The following is a 13,171-nucleotide window of genomic DNA, read 5'->3' as shown; positions in this document are numbered from 1 at the left end:
GAATTTAATCTTTGTAGACTGTCAGTTAACAAATCAGTCACTACCTCTGGGTTTTTTTTGTATTCCCCAAGAGGCTGCAGCTTCTGTTGCTGAACCCCCTGAAGGAGTTGTCCAACGTGCTGCATGCAGACATTCGGCAAAAGCAACTGGAGAGTGTCCTGCAGATCCTGCAGAGCCAGGGCGACAGCCTGGGGCCGGGCTGGCCCCTCGTTCTGGGCGTTATAGGAGCCATCCGCAATGATCAAGGGTAAGAGCACAAGGGAGGAAGCAAAGATTATATACTTATTTTATTATTGCTGAAATAATCCTTTTTTTTAAGAGAACCATCCCGAAATGCTTTTATAGTCACAGTTACTCTGCAAATAATTCAGGGTATAAAGAAACTGAGCCGAAGTGTGCCGTGTGCCTTGTTCCCCTTCAGTGAGTCATTGATCCGAACAGCCTTCCAGTGCCTGCAGTTGGTGGTGACAGACTTCCTACCCACCATGCCTTGCACGTGCCTCCAGATCGTAGTGGATGTAGCCGGCAGCTTTGGCCTGCAGAACCAGGAGCTCAACATCAGCCTCACGTCCATCGGTTTACTGGTGAGATTACAGATGTCTCGTGCTCTGGTCTTTATTTTCAAGGGTTATCGTTCACGCACAGGTAGGAACCCTGCAAGTAGTCAATGCTCTGCTTGTTTCTTTTAAAATAGTTGTTTTCCAATAGAAAGCTAATATGTTTCAAAGGATTAAACTATAACAATATGACATAATTCCTTTTTTGCATGGTTTTATCTAATTTAGCAGCACTTAACTGCTCCACTGACATTTCATAGATTATTCAGGACATGCAAAACCTGATATTGATCTGTGGTTTTTCTGGATTATTTCTCTTGGAGTGTGGCAGTTCCTGTGAGATTACTTTATGGTAATAGATAGCAAAACCGCTAGAAGCATCTTACCAGCTTCCCTCTTCAATTTATGCCCCCACTCTCTCCCGCCACTTCCCCTTTCTACCCACAGTGGAACATTTCGGACTACTTCTTCCAGCGGGGCGAAGCCATCACACAGGAGCTGGAGAGGGAGGAGGAAGCGCTACAGAAGCAGGCGCAGGAGAAAGGAGAGCCGCTGAACAGGCCTTTCCACCCCGCCCCTCCCTTCGACTGCCTGTGGCTGTGCCTGTACGCCAAGCTGGGCGAGCTGTGTGTCGACCCGCGGCCCGCTGTGCGTAAAAGCGCCGGGCAGACATTGTTCTCCACCATCGCCGCCCACGGGACCCTGCTGCAGCAGCCGACGTGGCATATCGTGGTCTGGAAGGTAGCATGCTAGAATCTGTCCTTGTCATGTGATTTACACTAGAGGAGGCTGGTACCGCTGTGATTTCTACCAGAAATTGCAACCAAAAAACAAAAAATATATATATATTTCCATTAATTTTCTGTCACGTGGCACTTTATGGCAAAAATTCCTGTTTATTAAAGTACTTTGGTGGCGCCTCTAGGTACTGTTCCAACTGCTGGACTGTGTGAGGACGTCGTCCACCACCGCGGACAAGGAGAAGATCGAGTCCGGCGGCGGGAACATCCTCATCCACCACTCTCGTGATACCGCCGAAAAACAGTGGGCGGAGACGTGGGTGCTGACGCTAGCTGGGGTGGCACGCATTTTCAACACCCGCCGCTATCTCCTCCAGCAATTAGGTGAGCCCACGTGTAATATTCTGTGATACTCTTGATGCTGGTGTACATGAGGTAGACTGTGACACACTGCAAATTACATATTTAAACATAAATCTGCGCCAACAGTAAGAAAACAGCCTGTTTTTAACATGTATATAGTATTAACACCCACTTAGTTATGTTACACTCCATGTGGACAGGAATTAATATCCAGCGAGATATGAATAATAGAACATGATCTCCTCATTAACGGCATTCAACGCGCTCATTAAACAAAGGTGACTCATAATACACAACACCTTCCCAGCATACTACACATCAAGTCACATAGAGGAAGACGGCTCTTCCTACATACAACCTCAATAAAATAAATAACTGGAACTGGCAATTTAATATTAAATGGGCCTCCAGAGATGAATGCTTGTCATTGAAATGGTCTCATAATCATATTGGCAACATTTCATAAAAGGTAACCGTTATATGGCTGATGGAGATGCAGTTTCCAGTCAGAGTTCTGCCTACGTGGCCTCCTTTAAACTTCTGTTTGTCGCCTCATGTTAAACCTCACATATTGATCTGCTAATTTTTGCACTTATTTCCAGTTGACACTGCGAATCGGCGGACTCACATACTCTCTCCCGTCATTGTGCTGTGCGTGCACGCGTGTGTGTGTGTGCGTGTGCGTGTGCATGTGCAGGTGATTTCTTCGAGGCCTGGGAGGTGCTGCTGAACCACATTCAGTCTGCTGCTCTCAGCAAAAACAACGAGGTCTCCCTGGCTGCCCTCAAGAGCTTTCAAGAAATCCTGCAGATCGTCACCCCCGTCAGAGACTCGGACAGAGCAGGCGACGCACTTGCTGCCATGGGCGTCCCCCTCGTGCTCATCGACCCCCTGTCAGCGTCTGGGCCCGGCAGACCTCTGGTGCGTTCAGATTCGCTCGTCGAACGGCTGACGCGGTACAACGGCGCTGAGCTGCAGGCGCCCCCCCCGGGGGAGGAGTCGGCCTTGGAGGACGCGGCGCTGTGGTGGTCTGCGTGGAACACGTGGTACCGGACGGGAACGGACAGCACGAGGCCGCCTAGTGGCCCGACGGAGAAGCTCTCCTTCATCCCCAGCCAGCCCTTCCTCACAGCACTGATCCAGATTTTCCCAGCACTCTACCAGCACATCAAAGGCAACTTCAGCATGGAGGATCTGAAAAAGCTCGGGGTCATCCTCCATGGGGCTGTGTCCGTGCCTATCAGCAGCGATGCCTCGCCCTTCATCCTCCCCTCCTACACGGAGGCGGTGCTCACCAGCCTGCAGGAAGCTGTGCTCACCGCTCTGGATGTTTTGCAGAAGGTGGGAAAAATGTTGGTACCAAAGAAGCTTCTGGCATATGATGTACATTATGTAACATGAAGAGTAGCATCAGCATAAGAAATAGGTGGAGTGGAGTCTCATGTTGACCTGGTGCTCTAAAGTGTATACCATGGAACCTATGTTGCATGTCATCCTCTGGCTTTTCCATTTTCATTATTGGTTTGTTTTGACAAATTGAATTATTTAGCCTGAAAATACCGAAAATAGCAAAAAAGTGCACGTTACAGTCTCTCGAAGCCCCGAGGGGATGTCTTCAGCTTGCTTGTTTAACCAAGCCGTCCAGAATTGTTCAAATCACACTATGAATTCAGCATCTTCACTCCTGTTGGACTAAAAGTTATGTCTTCCCATTTTGTGTCGACCCGGCCCAGGAAAGAATGTGTCAGTCTGCTAAATTATGCAATACGCAATCCCGTGGTGAATGTCAGCAGTGTTTGTTCCTCCCTCTGCCTCCCTGCTGCAGGCCATCTGTGTGGGCCCGGAGAACCTGCAGGTCATGTACCCAGCCATCTTCGAACAGCTGCTACTTTTCGTGGAGTTCTCCTGCAAGCCTCCTCAGTACGGCAGGATGGAAACCAAACACGTGGCCAATGCCAAATACAACCAGGTAGGAAATGAGATCGGCCCCGTCCTTCACCGATCGGGTTCCATTTGCAATTTGTTTCCTTTCATAGTTTGTTTCATCAGAATGTCGGATGCCATTATTCATCGCGCCACTCTTTTTCAGCCATTCCCAACAAAATCGTACCTCCTCTTTGATGTTCATAAAGCCACCCCCCCCCCTCCCTTTTTCGGTCTCGTCCCGACAAAGCCCCTATCGTGGCTCTTCATGAGCTTGACAGGTTCTTTTTGGACCCCCATTTGTAGCCCCGAGCCATTTCTTCCTCAAATTTCCTCCCTCGTGATTCATCTTGCTGGCTGCATGCCAGACAAACGTTTCGCCACTTTTCAGTTCCGATATCATATTCATTAAAGAAAGCTTTTATTTCCAAGGCACCCAGTAATCTTAACAAAGATTACACCTGATATCAGTGTCTTCGTATGCCTCGTTGGTAGTAGTAGCTCATCATCAAGTTATGAAATCCAGCAGATGCTAATATTCCTGCACAGAATGCTCGAGCTTTCTCGATCTAACACTGGCAGGCTTGAATAGTCACGTAATGAAATGTTGACGCTGCTTTACTTCATGTCTTAAACCCCGACTGATCTGTTAGTCCTGCATGTGGGGTACAGACTCAGGCCTACGCTGGACATTTCTGTTGATCTGAATCTGTTTAAATTGCTTTTTTGAGTGAGATGGTCAAACAAAACTCCCACCCAGCTAAACAGATGTTACGGGTGGTCTTTTGGCTTTTATCCACTCTTATCAGATTGCCTTTAATGTCCGTGCCGCCAGGAGTGAGGCTTTTTTTAAAAAAATTATTATTATTTATTTATTTTGTATTAAAAATTTGTATTTCTCCCTAAATCAGTCATGATTACTGAATCTCATTTAGCCACCACGCCACTGCAAATTCAACACAACTCAAAACAACAGTTTAATTGCAATGTTTTCTCATTCTGTTTCTTGGAACTACTGGATAACCGTTTTAGATCCAGCTGTTTGCACCGGTGAGTTTCCTCCTCTTCGTCAGCCCCCTCTTTAGTTTGTACTAAGCTGTGCTGAATGGTGATGACCTACCCTCTGCGGGTAGATGAGATGTCACTCTCCGCATGGTCGGCTCTCGCGTCTCATCTGCGTCTCTCACTCGCTCCATGCTGCCCCTCTCCTCTCTGCCTGCCACTAAGTGGTGGTGATGCCTCTGTGTGCACAGTCCCTGTGGAGTTTCATTTTCACTTGATTTTGTGATTTCTGGTGATGTTCATACGCACTCGTGTGATTCTGTTTGTATCTCTTAAAGACACACTTTGTATATTCCGTCGTTTGTTCGGCCGTAACATTTCAACCGAGGTGCTCATGTACGCCTAACAAAACCTGAAGCCCACTAATAGACGCTTGTAACTTTGAAAATAAATTGGGTGTGTTACGTGTATACTTACACAAAGTGTGCCTTTAAAACCTGCTTTGAATGTTACTCATTCAGAACCGTTTTCATATTTGTTGGACCAATCCCCATTTCCCTGTTTTCTCTTCTTGAATCCCCCCCCCCCCCCCCCCCCCCCGCCCCCTCGCAGGCCGAATGGGTTGCCTTAAACTACGTGCCCTTTGCTGAGCGCTCGTTGGAGGTGGTGGTGGACCTGTACCATAAGACAGCGTGCCACAAAGCTGTCATCAATGAGAAGGTTCTGCAGAATATCATCAAGGTAATCTCACCTGGGTGGGGGGGTATTCATTGTTTCCATGGTTACAAGAATTATTGTAAATTTTGGGGAATTATATGAATTTCATTTTGGGTTTTTTTTTTTGGTGAAAAATTGTGAAACAATGGAAAAACAACAAGAAAATGTTGAGATAGATGAATCTCAAAACCCATTATCCATCCTATGAAGCACTTCCGATGATTGTTTCTAATCTGCTTCCTGTCTGTTGGTGAGGAGTTTTACACAGTTAGACTGGAGGCAGCATTGAGGCCTAACGTTTGATTTCTGTTTGTGTTTTAGCCCCAGTCCAATAAAGGACGGAGAATTCTTGATTGTTGTTAAAAACCTGTGCACTCATAAAATGTGCTAGGATGATATGAGGAGGGCTTGTAATTTAACGATTACAATTAATACAGAATTACACTGGGCTAAACATTGTTATTGTTGCACTTCTGGCATTAACTATCAATGATGTTTTTTCTGGCTGAGGCAGAGCCCAGACTTGAGCATTACAGTGTGGATTTTCTTAAAGCTGCTATAAATTAATATTTTATATTAACAATGGATGAAATGGCTGCATGAATCTGAACAGGCTTGGTCTTAATGAAACAGAGAATGAGCACCTCAGCTCTTCTGGGCTTTTTAGTATTTTATAACTCATTGTTTTGGTTTTCTGGCCAACAGTGTCAGTTTCTGGCAACAGCTAGCAGCTGTTTTCATTCATCATGTGGACACAAACACAAATGAACACTAATCTTGCTCTGTGTATGCTGGGTGTAGAAATGAGCCCGTGTTTGCCAACATATTTTCCATATCAGCTCTATTAGGTGATTATATGTCGGTGTTAACTTTACGGCTTGTTGTGCTGCCCGAAACTAGACAGAAAATCTCACAGCCTCTAATGAATATAATTAACCTACATAGTTCAGCAGTATTGCAGGGTTAACCAGGAATCCAGTGAAGAGCGGGGACGAGAGTAACCCAGGTTGGTTTTTGTTTTTTTTCCTGTAGCTGCAATTAACAGATGTCACCTAAAAGCCTCTTAATCAAGCTATGTCGAGATGAAGCAATTTACCGATGTTCCCTAAATGCCTCTCGTGCTGTTGGTAGACGCCAGCGAGCTGGCTGTGCACTAAGAAGCCTCCAGTTACTGCAGCGCACGCATCTCAGACAGGTGTGTGGTCAAACATGTGTCAAAGAAGTTCTTGCCTAAACTAAAACCCGAGAGATGTTATCTTCCTCGGCGTACCGCTCAAGTGGAGCCTCTGTACGTTTAACGCTGTAGCGGTTCACTGTTCAGTGTGGATGAAGCCGGGATTTTGAAATTTGTTAAAAAAAACAAAACAAGACATTTTTGGACGCCGGATTGATCGAAGCAATTCTGTCGGTTCCGTAAAAGAATCGAAATTCAGTCGCCAGCCTTCGCAGTGAATGTGCTTGTATTTTTGACATCACTAGGTAGTGGTGTGAGTCTGTCCATGTCCACCAGCCTCTGAGCTGAATTCAATTGACTTCTCTCTGACCTCCCAGTATTGATCACTTCTTCCACGTAAGCAGATGCAAAGTGCACTTGGTGCCCCATATTTTCCACCCATTCTCCGAATGCTCTCTCTCCTAAAGTAAAACATTTTGTCACGTAAGCCATCAAAATTCTGAGCTTCATGAAGCTGACAGCCTCACATTTTTCCCAGTTTTGACACCTGCGTTTAACAGCTCTTTTCCCATCGTGGGTTTATAGGAAACCCCAAACTGAGGAGAGTTAATTTTCCAAGGAGCTATTAAGTAGGTTCCCCGTGGACAGACCCAAATCTTGCCCCCACCCTTGTTTTTGGCTCAAAAGCAAGAAGGCGATACTTCTAAAATCTCAACCTTGGGGAACCCAGCTGTTTTCTGAGAGGAGGAATTTTTCAAAAAAGAGCATTTTACTACTTATTTTGGTTTTCCAGAATGAAACTTAAATATGACCGCTGCTCAGTGCAAAAATGTCTCTCGATATACCGCTTCGATAATAACTATGAATTCAAGTCGTTCCATATCTCGGTATGGAATAAACAAAGGTGAAAGGTTTCCTCTCAGTTTTGAAAATTTGTCTGAGGTCTTCCTCTGTGCTTCTGTCTCCTGATCGATTGTTTTTGCTTTCCCTTGTCTTTCTTTGTCCTTTCAAGACTTTAAGAATGCCATTAGGTCTGAAGTACGCCTGTCCGTCAGAGAGCACCTGGAAGCTCGCCGTTTCGTCTCTCCTTAAGGTGCTTTCTATCGGACTGCCTGTGGCACGCCAGCATGCCTCGTCTGGGAAGTTTGACACTATGTGGCCAGAGTTGGCCAATGCCTTTGAAGACTTTCTTTTTACCAAAAGGTAAAGTTTTTTTTTTATTATTTTATTTTTTAAAAAGCCTTCATGTTGATTCTGCAAGTTGTCGAGGTTCTTTGCAGTAAACGGATGGTTTTTCCTTCTCCAGCACTCCTCCAGATAACCTGTCTATCCAGGAATTTCAGAAGAATGAAGCCATTGATGTTGAGGTAAATAATTGTTCCTAGCATTCAGTAGTATATTTCAAAAGGATATTTCCAATATCTTCCTTGTGTCTTCTTCACTTTAGGTGGTCCAGTTAATCAGCACAGAGATTTTGCCGTTCGCCAATTTCATCCCCAAAGACTTTGTTGGCCAGATCATGACAATGCTCAATAAAGGCTCCATTCACTCTCAGTCTCCCTCGTTTACAGGTAATATGTGGCTTTGGCAGCTAACAGTGTTTTTTGTTGTTTTTTTTGTATCACTGACACTATGGAGACAGCAGGGTGGCCAAGTGTTGGAGCCATACTGTAACCATTAAGTCATTGGTTTGTTGCGAAAGCCTTCCCGGCAGCTTCTCGCCAACAATGGCTCGCGTCAAGCTCTCCATGTGTTGAGCAAGACAGTAAAACCCTGTCTGTCCTCTCCTGGCGCTAACCCTGAAGTGCACTGTCAGCTAAATTGTAATATGTAAATTGCTTTCTCCCCACAGAGGCAGAGATAGATGTGCGGATGAGGGAGGAGTTCTCCAAGGTGTGTTTCGAGACGCTGCTGCAGTTTTCCTTCAGCAACAAGGTGTCTACCCCGCAGGAGGGCTACATCTCTCGTATGGCGCTCTCCGTGCTCCTCAAGAGGTCCCAGGATGTCCTGCGACGCTACGTAGAGGATGAGAGGTTGAGTGGACGCTGCCCCTTGCCGAGGTACGACTCACTCGACACCTCCGACTCAAATTCCACATGTCGCACCCGCCTTTGGACTAAAACACGTTTTGTTTTGCAGGTTTTAGCACAGATCAGGAAATCAGATGATTGTTCATGATATTCTTTAACCATTGACAAATTTAGACATGCAGAACCAAGACCACCCGAACTCCGCCCGTGCATCCATCATCGTTCTTTTTTTTTTTTTTTTCTTTTGTAAACAATGCAAAACCACAATACTTGGCCAGTTTTACTCAATTACCATTTTTTTTTGGAGAAACGCTAAATACTGCTATGCTTTTTTATTTATTTTTTTTTTTTTCCTTTTAAAGATTCAATGGATGTTAAACCTGCCGTGCGGAACTTTTGTCTCCCCCTTCTGCCAACGAGAGTAATTGCAAAAGTCCCGTTGACACATGCTTATGCTATAGACTCCGCTGCAGCCACCTCTGTCACTGCTGTTAAGGCTGTGAATAGTTGGTGCGATGATTCATTTCACTAACAGAATTTGATCCATTCGGTCCGATAACACGTGGAAAGTTTAGACACGACTGAAATAATTTATCCCCATTCAAGTCAGCAAAGGCTTAAACCGGAGACACCGGATTTAAAACCTCCGTATACCGTGAAATACAGATTGATCTGGTGGTAGAAGGTTTAATCGGCCAAGTGTAAACTCATTCATCAAGACCTTGAATGTGAGGGATGTTTATTTTCAGCCATAAGTCCTGCACTATAGCTTTCACTACATATTGATCATTTTGATCACTTTGTTTGTTCTTCTGGACAACATGTCTGTATTTCCTGCTTCCTAAATTGCACAGCGAACTTATTGTTTAACTGTAGCTCATTCTTTTATGGACAAGTTCATCATTTCAAGTATAACCATGCTTTCGATAGAAAATACCTTAAATCTGAATTTGTGGTTGATGCTCACCCTTTGCCTGTCTTCTTTACTTCTCCCATTGTTTCCCCGTGTGTTTCTAACTATTGAAGGTCTTTGTCCTTATAGGCAACAGGTGACAGAGATTATCTTTGTCTTGAAAGCTATCAGCACTTTGATGGACTCGCTTAAAAAGACACAGCCAGAAAATGGTGAGTTTCAAACTGTGTCGGCGATTAAATAAATCCTGGAGACGAACAGACATTGAAAGAGAAAAAGAAAAAAAAAAAACCAGTAACGGCAGCATATCTATCATCTATTCATTTGAGATAAATGTGTCAGTGTACAGTTGGGACCATTTTTCAGATGAGTTTCATCTCTAAATCTGGGGAGAACTGTTTACATTTCCAGCAAGGTCATTTACAAGAAATTATGTTTTTTTTTTTTTTTTTTTTTGTAACCGCAATAAATTGGAGTGAGACTTTTATGAAATTAGGTTTTTGAAGTGCCCTTCAACATGTTTGCATTACATCGCCCTGTATTCAGAGAAAAACTCATTTCCGTATGCCTATGGGAGTTTCATCAAGCAAATTATTTCTTTGATTGCCTTCTAACACAACTCCTATTCTTTTCCTTCCTCTCCCTCCCATCCCCGCTTCTTTCCTTTTGTGTTTTCTCTGCCATTCTTTTGTTTACCACCTGCAGTGGACGGCAACACATGGGCTCAGGTGATTGCCCTGTACCCCACGCTGGTAGAGTGCATCACGTGCTCCTCGTCCGAGGTGAGCTCAGCCCTGAAGGAGGCCCTGGGGCCCTTTAAAGACTTTATGCAGCCGCCCGTCTCCAAAGTCCAGAATGGGGAGTCCTGACCAGGCCCAATCTCAGCTCCTTGTTTTTATAATGAAGAAATCTTGAATGTGTCTTCTCACCCCGTGGCGCTTGTGAAGCGCACGGACATGAACTCCACGCGAGCCCCATCTACGGCTGACGGGAAGCCGCCCGCGGTGAACGGAGACCCGAGGCCGCCTCAGACCACGCCGATGGCCCCGACCTTCATCATCGTCTGCTTCTCATGTGAGCTGATAACGCATTCGCCCCCTCCATTGTCATCCAGACTGGCTGCACTCGCCTGTTAACTACTACAGAGTTTAAAAAAAAAAAAAAAGAAATTACCAAAAAAAAAAAAACAACAAAAAAAAAAATTGCAGTGTTGCCTCTGGGTTTAGTTTGTTTCATTCTTCTGAAGAGGATCCATCGATGTACAGTGTGTGGTGATAGTGTTGATGATGTAATTCAGAAAAAAAAAAAATGCAAAAAAAAAAGTGGGACTTCATTGATCTTAAAAATGAACACTTTGACTTTTGCAACATTTTCAACAGTGAGGATTTTATGCAAGAAAACAAATCTTACTGTAACATTCCATGTCATCTTAACCAGCCATCTGAGAAGGGATGTACGTGTCTGTATAAAATAAATGGGACAATTCTACAATCAGCTCTGTGCTGCGAGTGTGCTCACTTACAATGTATGCTCAGTGAAAAGGTTATTTGGCTTAATTATTTGTGTACATTTTGTAATGATTATTTCATATCAGCCCAGGTGTCCCCTTTATATGAAAATTATACTTCTGGTGTCCTTCTACAAAAACAAACATTCGAATTTTAACTTCCAATTGACGAAACCTTGTTAAAACCACCGCTGTAGGCATGAGCCCATCCTTCATCAAGGTGCTCCATGTTTAGTTTTTGACTGACCAATCATCTTTTAAAGGGAAATATGATAATAACATCAAAAAATAATAAATCCCTTTGACCCTATTTTTTTTTTTATTATTATAATTTTATATTTGTTTCAACTTTATATATTTCTAAGGACTCTAATTAGGGTCCCTAGATGTTTTTTTAAAATGACCAAAGGACCTTCATCAATAGATCCTTTTGCAGTTTTATGTTAAAACAAATAAAAACGCATGCTTTGAAATGTCGTACAAACAAGGCCAGGTTAATTGCTGAACCATGTAAGAAATGCGAGAGGATTTGAAATTTGAAAACGCGATCGGGGGGAGCGTTCGGCTGGCCGATGACGTTACGCACTCAGTGACAGACCTCGAGTGCAGCGAGTTTACGACTGAAATAAGCTCTACTAAATGCGTCACTGAGGAATTTAATATAAACAGTGCGCAAGACAACTTGAATTTTACACACACATTCATTCTTGTCTTCGTCATGCGAGATAGTGAACAAATGTACCGGCGAAACAAAACATTGCACAACAATACATTTGCGTGTATCGCTGCCATTGCACAGACAAAATGATTATCGCTGAAATAATCGGCGGAGTACTGGTCCTATTTCAATATGACATTATCACATTTTAACGTGACTGAAGCTTTTGTTTTCCGTCTTAAAGGCTGCATTTTTGTCGTATAATAATCGTTTACTGTTAATTCCCCCAAAACACTATAACATTAAATACCCATATGGATGCACACACAAGTACACACAGCGTGGTGTTGCAAAAGGATAACGTTTTTTTTTTTCCTCCCTTGAAATATTTGATCAAAACACAGTGGAGAATTTTTGAGCACATATTTTGAAGGTTGAGGCTGTGTTTGTATGAAGTGTTAATGCTGTACAGTAGGTGGGGTTATAGTTTCATCAGGGGAACCTCGGAAACAACCTCTACGCAGAAGAACAAACAGCAAACCCACAAATGTACAAACTAAATAAAAAAAATAATAAAAAAAAAACCTTTCTGCTGTAGGGGACCCCCCGCCCCCCTTTGCGCCATGTAAAGTGCTCCTGGAGGGTCCCCGAGCCGTAGTTTGGGATTATCCAGCAGGGTCATATGAGGGAACGGGATCGTTTTGTGGTTTGCAATGAAGGCACGGAGGAAGGAGGGAGGAGGAGGAGGAGGAGGAGGAGGAGAGAGCAAGGCGGGGGAGAGAGCGAGAGGAGAGAGGTGGGGGGAGGGGGGAGGAGGAGGAGGCTGCTTGGGCGGGGTTTCCCTCTTATTTCAAGTCTGCACAGACGACGAGGAGCGGAGCGGAGAGAGGACGGAGCTGCTTCGCGCTGCTGCGGGAATGAACGAAGAGTCCAGACGGTGCATTTCTCTCGCTTTTCGGTGTCTTTATTTTTTTTATTTTTATTTTTTTTTTCCTCCCCCCCTCTTCTCGACTGCTCTCCTTCGTGTGTCCTTCGGGTTTTTTTTTTTTTTTTTGTGACCACGCACTGGCTGAGGTAGTAGTTTGTGCTGTTGGTCGGGTTGTGACACTGCCCGCTATGGAGATGACTGCGCAAGCTACTGCCTTGCTAGTGCTGGTGCCTTTCACTTCAGCCCAGAGAGAGAGAGAGAGAGAGAGAGAGAGAGAGAGAGATGGGGGAGGGGGGGGGAGAGGGGGGGGGGGAGAAAAAGCCCCGCTGCTCCCCGCGCGGTCACAACGGTGTTTCCAGGTAAATTCAAAGTGCTCGCGTTAACGTCGGAAGATGTATTTTTTTTTTTTTTTTTACTTGTCATTTTAAACGGTAAGAAATGCCTTTTTTTTTTATTTATTTATTTATTGTTTTTATTGTGGTTGCGACTTGTATCATGTTTCATCGAATAAAATAGTCGTTGACTTTTGGGTTAAAAAAAAAAAAAAAAAAAAAAAAAAAAAGCACTTTTGTCGTAGTTTTAATTTTTACATGTGAGATTTAGACTCACCAACGTGCATCTGAATTGAGCTTGTGGTTTTTTTTTTGTTGTTGTTGTTG

The 13,171-nt window shown here is 44.2% G+C and overlaps 1 protein-coding gene across 2 annotated transcripts in view; it reads left to right on the top strand.

The window, feature by feature from the left end:
- Nucleotides 1–10,914, top strand: part of mon2 (MON2 homolog, regulator of endosome-to-Golgi trafficking) — a 36,473-nt gene extending 25,559 nt beyond the window's left edge. The window contains exons 22-35 of one of the 2 annotated variants that reach the window (XM_069161918.1): nucleotides 72–247; nucleotides 422–584; nucleotides 1,005–1,298; nucleotides 1,483–1,681; nucleotides 2,358–3,001; nucleotides 3,486–3,629; nucleotides 4,616–4,633; nucleotides 5,198–5,326; nucleotides 7,489–7,679; nucleotides 7,783–7,843; nucleotides 7,924–8,047; nucleotides 8,329–8,536; nucleotides 9,549–9,631; nucleotides 10,125–10,914. In XM_069161918.1, the coding sequence (XP_069018019.1) occupies nucleotides 72–247; nucleotides 422–584; nucleotides 1,005–1,298; nucleotides 1,483–1,681; nucleotides 2,358–3,001; nucleotides 3,486–3,629; nucleotides 4,616–4,633; nucleotides 5,198–5,326; nucleotides 7,489–7,679; nucleotides 7,783–7,843; nucleotides 7,924–8,047; nucleotides 8,329–8,536; nucleotides 9,549–9,631; nucleotides 10,125–10,288 (2,598 nt within the window). In that variant the 3' untranslated portion in view covers nucleotides 10,289–10,914. The remainder of the gene's footprint in view (nucleotides 1–71; nucleotides 248–421; nucleotides 585–1,004; nucleotides 1,299–1,482; nucleotides 1,682–2,357; nucleotides 3,002–3,485; nucleotides 3,630–4,615; nucleotides 4,634–5,197; nucleotides 5,327–7,488; nucleotides 7,680–7,782; nucleotides 7,844–7,923; nucleotides 8,048–8,328; nucleotides 8,537–9,548; nucleotides 9,632–10,124) is intronic. The other variant, XM_069161919.1, reaches the window with a different exon arrangement.
- Nucleotides 10,915–13,171: the final 2,257 nt, after the last annotated feature.

Source organism: Embiotoca jacksoni, unplaced genomic scaffold, assembly GCF_022577435.1.
Source record: "Embiotoca jacksoni isolate LCO1_2020_lvr unplaced genomic scaffold, fEmbJac1.0.p SCAF_3, whole genome shotgun sequence".
Classification (NCBI taxonomy): Eukaryota; Metazoa; Chordata; class Actinopteri; family Embiotocidae; genus Embiotoca; species Embiotoca jacksoni.
Note: the sequence above shows the minus strand (reverse complement) of the source record. Positions and strands in the feature narration are given on the sequence as shown.